The 16,247-nt window shown below is 35.8% G+C and overlaps 2 protein-coding genes across 3 annotated transcripts; both read right to left on the minus strand.

Annotated features, from left to right (window-relative positions):
- Window positions 1-1,137: 1,137 nt before the first annotated feature.
- Window positions 1,138-9,757, minus strand: cyp20a1 (cytochrome P450, family 20, subfamily A, polypeptide 1). The gene is made up of 13 exons (XM_084713874.1): window positions 9,558-9,757; window positions 8,311-8,360; window positions 7,924-8,090; window positions 7,421-7,566; window positions 7,159-7,326; window positions 6,110-6,188; window positions 5,467-5,579; window positions 5,311-5,365; window positions 4,803-4,923; window positions 4,480-4,591; window positions 3,380-3,444; window positions 2,816-2,905; window positions 1,138-1,796 (listed from the first exon to the last, which is right to left on the minus strand). The coding sequence occupies exons 1-13, from the start codon at window positions 9,627-9,629 to the stop codon at window positions 1,646-1,648; spliced, it is 1,389 nt and encodes a 462-aa protein (XP_084570000.1). The 5' UTR covers window positions 9,630-9,757; the 3' UTR covers window positions 1,138-1,645.
- A 740-nt stretch (window positions 9,758-10,497) lies between these two features.
- On the minus strand, window positions 10,498-16,178 carry LOC146304562 (transmembrane protein 237B-like). Of its 2 annotated transcripts, XM_084713990.1 has the most exons (14): window positions 15,999-16,178; window positions 15,665-15,709; window positions 13,324-13,355; window positions 13,201-13,214; window positions 13,025-13,099; window positions 12,694-12,825; window positions 12,519-12,612; window positions 12,278-12,435; window positions 11,690-11,822; window positions 11,405-11,596; window positions 11,218-11,291; window positions 11,024-11,111; window positions 10,827-10,948; window positions 10,498-10,726 (listed from the first exon to the last, which is right to left on the minus strand). In XM_084713990.1, exons 1-14 carry the CDS (start codon window positions 16,017-16,019, stop codon window positions 10,662-10,664), a joined length of 1,245 nt encoding a protein of 414 aa, XP_084570116.1. In that variant the 5' UTR covers window positions 16,020-16,178; the 3' UTR covers window positions 10,498-10,661. The 2 variants fall into 2 exon arrangements, with proteins under 2 accessions (XP_084570116.1, XP_084570115.1); XM_084713989.1 differs by lacking the exons at window positions 15,665-15,709; window positions 15,999-16,178 and adding an exon at window positions 14,616-14,675.
- Window positions 16,179-16,247: the final 69 nt, after the last annotated feature.

Raw genomic sequence — 16,247 nt, forward strand, 5'->3', positions numbered from 1 at the left:
GTGGACGGATTTTATTTTGCTGCAGCAACAGATTATCATTATAGATAAATGAGGGTATAAATAAATAAATAAATAAATAAATAAGTAAAACAAAGATAAATAGATAAGTAAATGTGTGAATAAATGAGTAAGTAAATACATAAATACACAAATGAAGTTAACATTTATATATTCAATGTTTAATTTAATTCTTAATTTATTTATGGTGGCATTAAGCATGAAACTAAATAAAGTTTATATAAATTTAATTGAGCATGTTATTATATTATTATGTATTTAAAGGTTTAGTTCTGGCTGTTAAAACCCTCCATACAGAAATTCCCACAGTGAATAATGTTTAAAGCAGCAGTGCATTAAAGCAGACTCCCAATTGGTAAAGAGCCTCTGCGGTAATGTGGTTAGCAAAACAGCTCCTTAAATGCCTATAATAGGTTTACTGTAGTCACATGTTTATTAGTTTCCAGTTCAGAAATATTGTGGTTTCACACTAACTCAGCGAATAAAACACTTGTAATAAAAATAAGACTATATCTCTCTCGGGTGATCCCTGTTTTATGACTCCCTCTCCACAGGCTCAGTTGCAGAGCAGCAGGCCTGGCTCTTGTGGAGAAATACCCAAGATACTAGCTGATAAATTGGCCCAGTAATAATTCATTCAGTTAAAAATGTCCATGCACAGGCTGAAACCAGATTCATAACACAACTCTCCACTTACACTAATTAAAAAATCTTTATCTGATGTAGGGAATTTACATATAAAATGAAAAGAATGACACAAAACACACAAAATCCTCATACATATTTAATAATATGTAAGATGTGACTGTGTTTAAAAAAGGAATGAAAAGTCTAAATGCCACGTGGGCCATTTCAATAGACAATCAAGCCACATGCCACGGGGAATTTTGACTCCAGGCAGTTGTACTGGGAGTTATAGAAAAACTTAAGGCAGCACAAGTAGTTTTTCTCTACATCGTAGAGTATTAAACCACCGAGGTTCCCTCCTTTATCAGATGGTCTTTCAACCAGTGCAAATCTTACCTGTGGACAGACAGGGTAATGATGCGTTTAAGGCCTCAGATTACTGTACAGAAAGACGGCTAAGGGAACATGTGGTGGTGAAACTTGTACGCAAAAAACACAATCGACTGTTCATAAAAAGCTGGGGAAAAGTTCTTTACCCCCCCAAAAAAAGAGTTCAGAAATGGCACAGGAGTTAAAGGGAAAGTTTGGATTTTTAGAAGCGGGGTTGTGACTTATCTATAGTCAGAGTATGACCTACTAAAAAAATGAATATCAGTTTAAGTGCATGTTATATTTAGAATATTTTCACCTATTTATCTTTCTGTCAGACAGTCTTTTCTGACGGGAAACTGCCGTAATACAAGCCAGATATCACTCTCTCCAAAACAACCAAACTCCAGTGTAGGTAATACATTGACTATTGATTAGTACCTCATACAACGCCACATCGAATAATCAAACTATCCCTTTAACGTGACTAAGAAAAATTATGTGTCTCTGGCAGACTGGATCCTCAACATTCAAGAAATACTTTGCTGGTAATTCTTTTAATCGAGCTGTTCAATGTACTGTTCTTTGATTCTTCAGCTCTTCTCCCTGAAGGGGTTTTTAAACACGAGTTCTAGCTTCTTCTGCTGATGGTGATCCAGGTTTCGTCTTTGGGTGTGGAGACCAGCTCAGATCGGACCTCCATCACCTGTCCGTTCAACTGGTGAAGCTTCAGCTGCCGCACCAACGTGCTGAGCAGGACGGTGGCGACGGTGTAGGCGAACCTGTCAGAGAGAACAAATAAAATTTACCAGGAAAATCACATTAACGTTTGCTGGATTAAAACAAAACAAATCTATCAAAGAATAAGAGAATAAATGTGGAAATATAAAGAAAAGTAAATGAAAGAATAAATAAATGTGGAAATATTAACAAAAATAACAACATTTGAATGAATAATTATGAGCATTTTAATTTATTTCACATTAATTTCTGTATATATTTAGTTATATATTTATAAATCTATAAATATGTATGATTTTTTGTATATCAATGACTATTTTTTTTTTTTTTAGGATTTTTTAAATTACATTTTTTTTAATCTACTTTTATATAATATAACTTATTTATTTTCAGTCCTTTATTTTTCCCTAATTGCTTTTGGTTGAATGAACAGAAATTGATTACTCAGCCCCAGCAGGAAGGCTGACAGCTTTTTTGTAAAATATAGGAATATAAGATTATATAAAAATAATTAAATATGAAAAATTATTTAAAAAATTAATAAATAAATGAATATGATATGAAAATAAATTAAACTGATTATAAATACTCTAAAATTTCTGCATTTATTAATGGGAAAAAAATAAATAATTTTTTAACAATATATACAGACAAAAATGAACAAATAAATGTGAAAATAAATTAAAATGCTTATAATTATTCTTTATATTTTGCTATTTATTCTACATTTTTTTTATTTTATATTGCATTTTTGTTATTTTCCACATTTATTTATTCTTTTGTTTATTTCTCTTTATATTTCTACATTTACAAATTGTTTATTTACAGATTGATTTATTTTTTATGGCACTCCTATGACTCCATACAACGAGAATGTTCAAAGTTTAGTTTGTTCACTGCTCAAAGAAAGCTTATAATTTCTACCACATCTCTACAAACTGTTTTGGAGCTAAATGACTCCACTATGGGTCTGGAAATTGAATATTATTCCTAGTGTCACGGGCTCAGTCTTCGCTCGGTTGTGTGAGTTGTGTTTTTGTGTTTTGAAGTTAGTCTTTACCTGAGCTCAGGGCACGTTTGGTTTCCAGAGAATCCGAGCAGAGAGAAGCTCTTCCTGACCGATTCCTCCTCAAATCGATCTGGGTCAAATCTGAGGGACAAATTGGACAAATAAATATCCTAAACCTGGAAGAAAAACCTCACCCTGACATGCTGTCACATTATTTTAACTATCAACATTTGATCATTGTGTTCCAGTGAGTTATTTTTAGCTTCTTTCTCTTCCACCTGCCTACTTGTTCTTCAGTGAGTGACATCCTACAATCCCCAAAATGCCCTTTGATGAATACTAGAAAGTAATGCTAATATTAGCATGCTAATAGAATGGCAACGCTAACATGGTTAAGTTTTAGCAGGTATAATCCTTACCATCTAGTTCAGCGTGTTAGTATGCTAACATTTCCTAATTAGAATCAAACACAAAGTACAGCTGAGGTTGATGGGAATGTTACTTGTTTTTCAGGTATACAAAGTGTTGGCCTCGTAGTTCAGACACCATGGACAGACATTTTTAAATAAACTGATCAATATCAAATGTGAGAAAGGAAATGTATATGAAGCAGACCTGTATGGCGTGCTCCAGGTGTCACAGTCTTGCAGGACCACTCCCAAAGCATAGATGACCAAAGTCTGAAATACAGAAAGAACATCTTAGAAGTGTCTCTTTGTGTTTCTTTTCTGAAAGGAACAGCAACAGACAGGGCCAGCAACAAAAGGTATTTAAGCCACTTCAAATCAGTTTAACTTTACGCTATATTTAGGATAATTTTACTGCTTTACTGAGCCATCTGACAGGAAACGGCTGTTATACAAACAAAACATCGCTCTCTCCAAACCAACAAGTGTTGGAGTTGCAGGTAAGACAATGGATAACACTTCAATTTCCAGGTCCCATAATGTCATGGTAAATAGGTGGTAATTACTAAGTAATATATTTGAAAATTCTTAGAATTAACCCACAAATGCCCTTCTTGGTATCATTACATCCTCAGAATATACATCTTCAGATCTTTAATTTATTTATCTTATTAAGTGTTAATTATTTATTATTTCAACTTTTGTGAGTTTTTCCAAAAAATTCTGTCAATTATTTTCATATAAAGCTGCCTGGCAGCTTGTAAAGTTCTAAATAAATAACAATGTCTTATAAATAAATAAGTAACAACATGTTCTGAATAAATAACAACAACAAAAAAATGTTATAAATAAATAACTTAATTATCTGGAAACTCAAGTGTTACCAGACAATTCATGCCTCTTTTTTGCACGTTTATGGCTGAGCACTTTTGTTTTATTTTATTTAAGAAGGAAAGCAGAAGCACTTTAAGTTAAAATGAATTTTATACAAACAAAACAGCCGGACAGATCAGATTTATCATTTAATAAAGGACTTTTTTTATCAAGTTGTCATTGTTTGGTTGTGCTAAATATCATGATTAATATCATATTGTGGAACTTTTAATATGTTATCATACCTTGAGTTTTCAGTATCGTTACATCCTTAGAATATTTATCTTAATACACGTCTAGAAGGGATCTTTATTTATTGAGTAAAATACAATACACCTACAATAAACCTGTCTGATGGTCGGGCAGTGATAATTCTTTGACGAGCGGAGGAGAAATGAACAGACAGACAGCTGCAGACAGGAGGACACCAGATACCTCTTTAGGGATGACGTGTTGATCGACTTTTCCCTCCACTTCCTGAAGCCGAGCAGCGACGGGGGTCAGCTTGGCAGTCCTCACCGTCTCGTTGAGGACCTGCTGGCAGTATCTTTCCAAGGACAGAAATGTGAGAAGATCAAGGTTATTGGACACGGCAACTGGGACTGAATGGAAGTTTGACCTTGAGTTATTACATCTCGACCAGCCAAATCTGTCAAAATATATTATCTTTCCATGTGTCACTACAATTAGAAAAAAGGTCTGAGATACAAAGTGAGATTTTATATGTGATGGATTAAAGTCAGGTCCAAAGATCTCACCTGAGCTGAGGGATCTTGTCCAAGGAAACTGGATCTGAACCCAAAACCTCCTCCAGCTCCTGGTGCAGTTTGTCCTGAACTTCCTCTGAGGTGGACAGGAAGTGAAGTGCCCAGATACACACTGCCAAAACATGACGTTTTACATTAATAAGGATCCATTTATTTATTAATTTTTTATGTCAAAATTTTATACTATATCCATTGTTATATGTATACCAGTGCAGTATATCTGTGCAATTATCAATTTGTGTCGCTAAAAACATAGTTGATTAATTTTAGAGTTTATTTATTGAATTTTGAAAACATTTTTCTCACAGAAATGTCAGATGTTCTCTAGATCTCTAGATTTGATCATAGTAAACTGAATCATGCTGGATGAAACCACACATTTAAAAATGTAACTATAATATTGATTAATCACGAAAATTACTGGGATATTAATTGTTAAATAGTCAGTCAACATACAGAAAATTGATCTAGAACTGTTCTGGTTATGATTAATACTAACAGTTTGCAGTGATGACACATCCGGCCAAAGTGAAAACCATACAGTCCTCCATGATCTGAAACACAAAAAGTTCAGTTCAGACTTCTGTTTCGTGAAGATGTTTCAGTTGATATTTGGGTTTAAACGAGAACTGGTGACTCCATCATCAGTATTCACCTGTCGTTCTGAGAGGCTGGACTGAAGCAGAGCGTCCACAAACACCGCCTGCTTCCTCTGGGCTTTTCTCTCCTTCGCCACTGACAGCAGCACGGACTCCATCTCTGACAGAGCTGAACACCCAGGAAGAAAAACTGTTAAAAAGGACATTTTACTTGGGTTCTACACATTTTTGGCATGAGCACACAGCTGACTGACACTCAGACTCAGGTTACAAGTTAAAAACATTTCCAGTTGTCCAAAATTAAGCCCCAGAGACAACTGTCTCTGGCAGATAGATCAATGAAAGTCCCCAAAACAGCGGCTGTTCACTGATTAAGGCAGTAACACTGGATAGGTTGTTTTTTCACAATCTTTATCTGCTCTCAGACTCTGTTTCTAGCTGTCTGTCAGTTTTGCTGACATCATGTCTGAGCCTCTGCAAACATTTCCTCCTTTTTCCTCCACAGCCGAGAAGCACAACAATGCTCCCACATCTCAACTCACAGCAAGTGTGAGGGTGCTGAATTGAAAAAAAAAATGAAGATCAAGACAAAACCCACATTCACTAGACTCAGAAATAATCACAAAAGGTAAAATATGTGAAGTCTGTTCTGCTGAAGCTTAGTCTGCTGAGAACACTCATGATGAAAGCCTCACTCACCCTTCTCATAATGTGCTTTCCTGCTGGAGCTCTTCTCCAGGGAGCCGTCCAGGTAGCCTTTCCCAATTTCTGACCAGATCTGGTGATGTGAGAAGGAGAGAAAAACAACTTTGACCAGGACTGTGTAGCAGCAAGAATCTGGTGATATGATACGCATCACGCTACAAGGGTTATGATTCGATTTGAACAACAGACTGCAAGATGATATATTTTAAATATTTTTTATCTAATTTTAGTGAAACTCGTAGTATCAAAACACACTTTATGCATAAAATACGAGTTAAAAAAGTTTACTTTTTTATGCAATCAGAACTAGAAATGCACCAATCCCCATTTTTTCCTGTTTCAATCTGACTCCAATAAATTAAATTTCCAATAATAACATTATACAGATACCAGTGCTCTTTTTCTCTTTATGATTATTTATCATTATTATTCTTACTCCTATTATTACTATTACTACCACTAGTAGAAGTAACAGTAGTCACACCAAGATTCCATGAGGCTGAAACTGAACTTCAGTCTGGAAAGCTTGTGCAGTTTGTGTAATTTTTATATTCTTTAATGTTCCAAATGCAAATGTAATCTATAATCTATAATCAGAACATAAAAGATAGAATACAATACTGCTGTCTAGTGGTCAGGGGTTTAAACACAACACAAAGCGACCCACTGCAACAGTGTAATAAAACATAATATAACGATACTCAACTTTATCCACATTTCTTACACCCCTAACTTAAGGAAAATTTCCTTTTCTGTAAAACATTTCTCTGGGTGTTAATTGTCCAGAAATTTTTTTATTTTAATATTTTATTAATATTTTTTGTATGACAAAAAAATATGGAAAATAATGTGTCATTTATTTTGAAAAAAAATGATGAACCATTGAAAATCAAAGAACACTGGCTTCGTTGTAGATGCTCAGGAGAAACTGATCGACACCCACAGGAGCAGAGAACAACACCAGAATTGAGTGTAGAAAAGCAGCTGGGGTTTGTGTAAGGGGTTCGATCTCTTTCTCATCTAGAAAAACTCTGATGTCTCACCGCGTCGTGGTTCTTGCGGAAAGAAATGACCTCAGCATCATCTTTGAAGCTCTCACCCAGCGCCAACTGGGTAACAGTCTTCATGGCCAGACCCAGCAGGTGGGCACACAGCGGGGTATGTTGATCCTCTGGGAACGACTTCCACTTTCCCACCAACTCCTCCACCAGCTGAGTAAAAGAAAACAATCACAGAAGGAGTGTTTGTAAGTGCTTCTGAGTGTCGGGGAGTATTTTAGTAGGAGTAAATACGTCTTTTCATCACCCTGAGCACAAGAGGGAAGTTGTTCTTCAGTGTATTGTTGATGCCACTCTCATACACTTTTTTCCTCATCACGGTCTCTGTGGTCCCGCCCCCCATCTCAGACTGGTAACGTAGCAACGACTTCAGCATCGTCTCAAAGGAATCGGCTGAGAAGAGCAAAAAAAAAAAGAGAAAGACTGACTTATTTTTGTTTACAACTGTGATTTTAATTACTTATAGATTTGCAGAGACCAACTACAGGAGGGTTTTCCAACGTTTCTGTGTCTGAATGGGGGGAGACTAAGCATTACGGAGTGGAGTCTGCTTGCTATGAATCAAGGGAGGGATTAGATTGCAGCTCATTTTTGTTTTTGACTCAACACTGGACCAATGTCAAAAATTGCCCCTATTAGTCACAAAAACATGGGAAAAGAGTTTCCAGGTTGAAAAATGCAGACGTTACCCTTTAATACAGTTGGACTATAGTGAAATCCACATCGTGTGATAAATGCTGGTGCACTTACTGCTGTGATTGGGGTTGATGTGTTGCCGGAGCTGCTGCACGGAGCCCAGGCTGACCACGGGCCGACCACCGAACCAGAACGACGCCACAGACCCGAACTCCTGATGCAGACTGACGAGGAACTCATGCAGACTGCCTCTGTTCACGATGTCCTGCAGGTTTCCATCCCTGAAAGAGCAGGAAGCCATGATGTTATTGTGAACAGCCAATGATGTTCATTTGCAACTTATTACCCTGTAAATATGTGCTTTTCCCTCAAAGTCTGTCAACTGCTAAAATCAATTAATAACCACCATACATATATGCTTCATGTTAATGAAAGACAGTCACTTTATTTTCACAATCTTAATTATCAAATTCCTTACTAGAGATAAAGAAGACAACTTACTTCTCATCTGTAGGATTGAGACCTGGGATGCCGGAGGCCCTTCTGGATGACTGAAAACATGATTAGAAATTGAATTTCATTAATGTCAATGAAATATTTAATTATTTCTAAGATTTTTACAACATAATTAAAATTAAATGATTAATAATTACAGAATAAAATGCTTAAATAAATGAACAATTAACAATTGTGTAATTTAATATTTAATAAATCTATAATTAAAAAGTAAAAACCTTTAATAAATTAGTAAATAATTATGGAATTTAATGCTTCATTCTCACAATAAATAAATATATCACAAATTAAATTGGACAAATGTTAAATATGTTTGTTTATTTATTTGTATAATTATTTATTCAGTCATGTATTCATTTATTTATTTACTTATTAATCTTTTCACACATTTATTTTTGATGGGTTAAGTAGACTGATTTCTTTATTTTGCAGCAGCAAGTTACACTATGGACAAATTAAATTATATAAGGACATGAACAATAACAAAAAGTAAATACATAAATTAATTAATGAATTAATACATAAACAAATGAATAAATACATACAAAAATATATTTAATTTGTATATTAGTTTATTTACTTACCAGTTTATTTACACACGACTAATTTATTTCTTTTGCTGCATCAATTAATGGATAAATCAAAGTATATAGAAATTATAAATACAATTATAAAAAGACAAAAGACGGTGTGAATAAAGTAATAAGTAAAAAAAATAGAACATTTCAAACAATTTTAAATACTTTAAAAAGAGGCAAAAATTGAGATAATGTATCTCTCAAACTACAACTGTTTAATGAAACTGGAATTTAACACTTCCTCACTTAAAGGCAAACACATTCTGTAAGACGCCACTGAAGGAAATAATATCAGCTGTTATGGTCTTTGGGCAAAATACCATAAAATTACCATTTTTCACAATAGTTAACTTTAATAGCCAGTTTAAGAAGGGTTCACGGTGCTAGTTACCGCCCACTGTCAACTCTTAAAGTTGTATTTCATTGAACCAGGTTACTGATTGGTGTTGGATGTATGCCGAAATGACAAAAGGATTGTAAGAATATGTTAAAAGTCGTGAGTGATGCTAAATGAAAGGTCTCCACTTGCCGACGAGCAATAAGCCCTTAAATAAACGCTTTTTAGGCTGGATATTGGCGTGACAATGGCTCTGGATAACGGAAAGCTAAGTGGCTAGCTAACTTAAAGCTAACGTCAAACTTGCAGTGACTTACCGGGTATAAATACAGAACAGCGCCGACCAGAATGATGACAAACGTGACAGCAAAGATGGCAAAGTCCAGCATGACTGCTCGTTTTTGATTAGCACTAATTTACTAACTTTTACTCATGAATGTTTTGAGATTTCCACTTAAACTGATAACAGTCACCGTTACCACGTCAACAGAAACTGCACAGACAGGATCGTCACTCTGTGTTCGACTACACGGTCTGGGCGGCAGGCAGACAAAACTAAATGACGTCAGAAGGAATCGATGCTTGAGGATGCAAGAGTTATCATTGCGAGACTTATAATTTTAACCCAAAACATGATCTTTCTCTAACCCTAACCACGTGTTTTTTGTCCCTAAACCTAAACAGACATTAACAACAGCGTTGTCACATCATAAACATATTTTAAAAAAGAAATAATGTGTACAAATCTCGTGAGAGTTGCACACATCAAGGGAAAATTGTAACTGGCTTCAGCACTTGAACTGATTTTTATCGTTAACAGCTCAAAATATATTTTTAAGCATACAAATTGATGTATTCATTCATTTGTATATATTTACATATTTATTTTATACATTTGTATATTTATTTATTCATAAATTAATTAATGTATTTACTTTTAGAAATAAATACAGAAATAAATTTAACATTAATCTAATGTCCCACTTGACTCATGAATTTTTATGGTGGCAATTAAGCATTAAGTTACATAATTATTCATTTATTTAAGCATGAAATTATCCAATTGTTTAGTTATTAATTTATATCAGCAGTTTATAATATATTTATTAATAATTTAATGATATAAATATGTATGCATTTATATATTTAGTATCAGCCCTTAATGCCCCCCATACTTTCACATATTACACTTAAAATAGCATTTTATTGGGTGTTTTACCAGTACTACATACTAGTAATAAAGAGGCGTTGCTGGAGTTCATGGATAAAACTGTATTTAAAAAGAGACAAGCACATTCACATTTCAAAGATACAAAAATAACCTACAACACATTCAGGGTTCACTGTCAAAATACAGTGCAAAAATATGTGCAAAATAACAACAAAGCTGTACAGTTTGTGTCAGAGCAGAATTATTTTCATCAGGCGGTCATTTCTGATTTGTCCTCTGGTTTGGGAGACTCAATCTCCATGGCCATCAGATAACCTGAGGAAGAAGGACGAGATAATACATGTTTAAAGGTGGATGTTCCTTTAAATGTTGATAATAAAGCAGTATTCAACACAGACGGTGCTCTCTCTCTTACACTCAGTATAATCTGTCTCAGGTCTGGTGGCGATGAAGATCCAGGCCAGCCCCACCAGCAGAGCCACCACCAAGTTGACGGTCACCCATGGGTGGAGAATCTGGTGCTCCGACCCTGGTGGCCTAGAGAAAAATAAAGTATTGTATCAAGATTTCATAGTTAAGATAGAAACTAAATGATTCCAGTCGTGACCTCACCATAATGTTGTGTTGAATTCTGGGTACAGGTTGATTCGATCGCTGGTCATCTGCTGGCTCAGAGACAAGATCAACGCTGAGAAATACACTGGATGAGACCAAAATAAACAAAATGTGTGAATTAAAACCAAACAGGCACCATCTGTTTTAGAGGAAAAGCAATGTTAACCCTTTAAAAACCTGCGTGGACTCACAGAAGGAGGCGAGAGCGACGGGGTCCAGTGTGATGAACTCCCGCAGAGCCATGGAGCCTTTGGCTAGATTCACTCTGAGAACACAAGAGTTTACTTTTAAACAAACGAGGCGCAGCCGTCTTCATACTTTCACAGACAAATACTTGTTACCAAGCAGCTGCACTTAAATTTAAGTTTCCAGCTTTACCTGTCAAAGGCAGCTACTGTGCTAATGGCTAGCAGCATGTAGAGCAGAGACTGCGAGGGGTACGCCAGGCTGTGGTACTGCTCCAGCAGGTTGGACAGAGCAGTGAGGTGCTGCCCGGCTAGGATGTACACCACCACCACGTTCCACACGGCGTAGCCCGCCAGGAAGCCGTGACAATACAGGCCGAACACCCTGCACCAGATCACAAAGGAGAAGAGAGACATTTAGGGAGGGAGGGACCACAAGTTTGTACGTATTTTACTTTGTACAAGACTTTTTGTTCACCTGAAGCCTTCGTGCACTCTGATAGAAACGTCTCTGGTGGTCCAGAGTGGCTGAATGTACTGGAATTCTGTCATGTTATCCATCTGATCGTTGGTCTTCCTCCAGTCTGTACGCTCAGCAGCCTGGAAACGCTCTGCACGTGAACACACACACAGAAGATCTCATCGCTATTGATAACACAATTCAAAGCGAGAAAAAAAAACTGTTATATAAGCCAAATATCACTTTCTCCAAATCAACCAAACTCCATGGGCAAAATCACAAATTTTACCTTGCAGAACACAGGAGTTACTGGTCTACCGCTGGCTTGATTGGTCAGTTTGTTTGCGTTATTGTGTGACTTTGGTGAACCCGAATCAACCGAAGTTACACAATAACACAAACAAGCTAACCAATCAAGGAAGCGGCAGACCAACAACTCCTGTGTTCTGTGAGGTAAAATGGCTGATTTTGTCAGTGGAGTTTGGTTGGTTTGCAGAGAGCAATTTTCGGCTTATATATTGCCAGTTTCCCATAAGAAAAGGTCAGACCGTGAGGCAAAGCAGTGAAAAAATCCCTTTAAGAGACTTGACATCCTTCGACACTCACTGTTCCTCTCTACAAAGACTTTCCCCACCGGCTGGCTTTGACCCTGAGGGGCCGAGAACAGGGAATGCTGGGGGATGGGAGGAAGTGTGTCGGTGATAATATCATCCTCTTCTACATCCAACTCATCAGGAAGCTGTGATTCAATGACCTTTGACTTCCTGAAATTACAAGAATAAAGATTAGACAGAAAAAACTAACAAATAAAACTAATAATTAACTCCAACAACTGTTACTTTCTTACTTTTTCTTTTTGGGTTTTTTGACCACTTCCTCTCCATCAGTCGTCTGATCCACTGTGTCTCCGTTCACCAGGTCAGTTTGGTCATCTTCCAGATCTGAAACCATGAGTTTACACAACTTTAGATCTTCTACTGTCTTGTTTAAGGTAAACCTGCAGTATGTTTTCCAGTATTTACCAGCAGTGGCAGTCTTCTTCTTCTTCTTCCTCCTCTGTGGGGGTGCGTCCATCGTTGCAGCTTCAAAGGTAAGCTGCTCTCCGACCTCAGACTCCCTCCGGCTGCCCAGACCTCCCATTTCCATCCCCTGATCTAAAAGCAGCAGATATCATCAACTTTGAGATAAAAGTCACAATCTTGTGATGATTTCATGATGACAGCACCCCACTTTAAATAATCAGAACTATCCCTGTAAGTGTTGTCCACTAAGTTCAAGCCTTTGTGAGTCTTTATGTTAGGGTGAACTAGCCCTTTAACTCCAGGTAAACAAAAGGTTTAAGGTTTTACGAACCGTCCATGTCATCGACTCCATTTGTGTCCTGTCTCACCCTCTTCTTCTTCTTCTGTTTTGCTGCAGGTGCGTCTCCTTTACAAGACAATAAATTAAGAAACAAAAAAAACTTAAGCTCAAACAAATATGAGCTCATCCCATAAAACCCAGTTACTAAATGTCTAATCCTGACTCACCAGCTGTGTCTTGACTTCATGTTTCCACACGTCCGACAGAAGACAAAAGAAGAAAGGTTTTGTTTGACTCTTGAGCATAAAGACAACATTTTATCACAATAGCTTAGTAACACTTTTACCTACCTCGGCATTGTGGGAAGTGATCGTTGCCCTCGCTTTAGAGACAAAAAGAAAAAGAAGAGAGTTTTGTTCTTTGTTTAATGTCAAATCAACTCAATCGAACACATCTGATTTTCTGTTTGCATCAGTGACTCGTTAACACACAACCACATTTATTAAAATCAATTTCTTTTTTTTTTTTCATTAAATTCAGATTTTTGAGAAGAAGATCAGACATATAGAACAACTGTACTGCTAAGACATACAAATGCAAAAACATTTCATAGATAAATTATATCGTTTCCAAGACAAAAAATGAAATTCAAGACTTTAAATATAATTAAATTAAACACCAATTATTTTGATGATCAATTAATCAGTTTGAGTAATTTTTTTTAAGAGAAAGTCAAAATTCTCCTATTTCAGCTTCTTAAATGTGAATATTTTCTGGTTTCTTTGCTTCTTTATGACAGTAAACTGAATATCTTCAGGTGGTGGACAAAACAAAACATTTGAGGACGTCAGTTTGGACATTTTTCACAGTTTTCTTACATTTTACAGATCAAACAACTAATCAATTAATTGACATTTGGTACAGCCCTAAACAAACCACAAGAATCAATTAATTTGGCTTACTCTACCTCTTCTACTAACTAATGTTGTCAAAAATACCAATTTATTGATACATTTTGATTCTTAATATATATATTTATAGATATCTGAAATGGTTTCAATACTCATTTTCTGCAGAATCGATAACCCAATACTAGCTGCACTTTGTCCTGCTCTCTTCTCTTCAACAGTGAACTGATATAATTAACTTGATTTTAATTTCTAAGATTAGTTAATTTGATAATTTAGTCATTTTTAAAGGCTTAATCTAATGAGAAAGAAAGAATGTTTCTAAAAGGATTAGTTTCTCAGTTTTGTTTGATTCAGTCATATCTTCTTCATATATACAATAAATATATAAACATAAAAATAACAAATAATAATGAATAATAAATATATAATAACAATCTAAAATTTTCTGCCCTAAATGGTGTGTCAAGATTTCCCTGTTGCGTTGAAAATGGTATCAGAACAATGTTTTTGGAAAATCCAGTATGGTGACAAACAATCACAACAAACCTGACACTTAGCAGTGAGTAAAACTGGATTGAGAAGGTGTTTGGTTCCATTAAATGTACCGTAAACACATCAACAAATTAGCTCTGCTCATAAACAATGAGCTCTGGTTCAGAAAAGAGTCTCTTTTAAAATCTAGCTTTTCATAAAGTTTCAGTTTCAGCGTACAGTCAGATGAAAAAGCTTACCGTTGTCTTTCTGGCCATCCCCCCCTCAAGAATCAAGTAAGAGCGGAGTGACGCTACACATAACCTCCTGGCTGACACGGTTAAATCCTCGGCTAAATCTGTGTTCAAACATCCGCCACGACTGAGGATTACTCAGGGCAGAGGTCAGACGACTCCAGCCTTTTCAGACTCTTGTGTGTGGCTGAATGAAACGTCCAGGAAGTTTGTCTGTGAAATCTGGTTTAATCTTTCTGAGGATGTTTATGGAGGCAGCGCATAAACATCAACACTGTGTTTTATTGTCCACAAATACACTCAGACGAGACAGGACCCTTTTATTACTTTTCAGGGTTTCTTAGGTGACAATCAGCACATAAAAACTAGCAGACATTTTTTACTTTCCTTTCATTTTAGTCTCACGGATTGAGACGACTGAGATATACATTAATCGAGTATTATTTGTATTAAGGCTGGGCAGTAATTATTATTTTCAATGTCAAGTAATCTGTTGATTATTTTCTCAATTAATCGATTAATTAATCCTGTTACAATCTTGTCAGCTGAGAAACAGGTCCAAACTGTCGACGATTTTCTTGATTAACTGATTAGATGTTTGGTCCATAAAATGTAAGAAATGCCAATCAGTATTTCCAAAAGATGACGTCCTCAGAAACCAGAAAATATTCACATTTCAAGATACTAGAGTCAGAGAATTTTTACTCATTTCAAACTGATTAATCGACTATCAACACAGTTAGCAATTATTTTAATACTGATTAATCATTGCAGCTCTATTTTATTGTCATTATCCATATTGTGGTATACACTGATGTGGGAAAAACAATGCTATTAATATCAAGATATCAAAAGTCCAATGTGTAGAATTTAGCGTTAGGTGAATCTACAGACAATTGTTGATAATATTACTATTACTTGTTTGAGCTGCTGTAATGTGTGAATGTGTGATGTGTCAGCAATAAAGTTTATATCATTTTATTAACTATATGGACGGTGCTCTTATGATTTTAAGGAAATTAAAAGAGGCTGATAATTATAATATTAGTACTTACATGACTAACTTGTGGCAGAGGCGGGAGCTCCCTGGGTCGCATTTTCTATTGTGGAGAAACAATATTTACAGGTAAGCTAACGTTAGCTTTCTCTAACCATCCTAATTGAAAGCTGTTATCACGGAGCAGTCTGAAGCTAGTTATCAGTTAGCTAGTGTTTGTAACACAAAAAACATAAACACAACGTTTACACCAAAAAACATCCGTTCAAAGTAAAAATGTAAAACGTTTACATCAAAAGTGTGCAATTTTCGTCTAATTAGGCTAACATTTAACGTTAGCTCCTGTAAAAGCTACCACTAAAGACTAACCGTTATTTAGGAAAATAAGTTACCTTAGAGCCTCCTGTATCCATGTTGTAAAATATACTCGCCCTTAAATATTCAGCCAATTAAATCATCTTTAGATTGTAAAATATTTTAACGAATCTAACCGTTTAAATGTGAGTAAACTGCTATTTTGGTAAATTACTTTATTTACTTTCTGCAAGTCGGCAGCTTTGACCCGGATGTATTTAAAAGTGGCACACAACTTCCTGTATCTTCAAAATAAAAGCTCCTGTACAAACCAAGGCAAAGTGACA

Source organism: Lutjanus erythropterus, chromosome 24 (genome assembly GCF_056507025.1).
Source record: "Lutjanus erythropterus isolate fLutEry1 chromosome 24, fLutEry1.hap2, whole genome shotgun sequence".
Lineage (NCBI taxonomy): Eukaryota > Metazoa > Chordata > Actinopteri > Lutjaniformes > Lutjanidae > Lutjanus > Lutjanus erythropterus.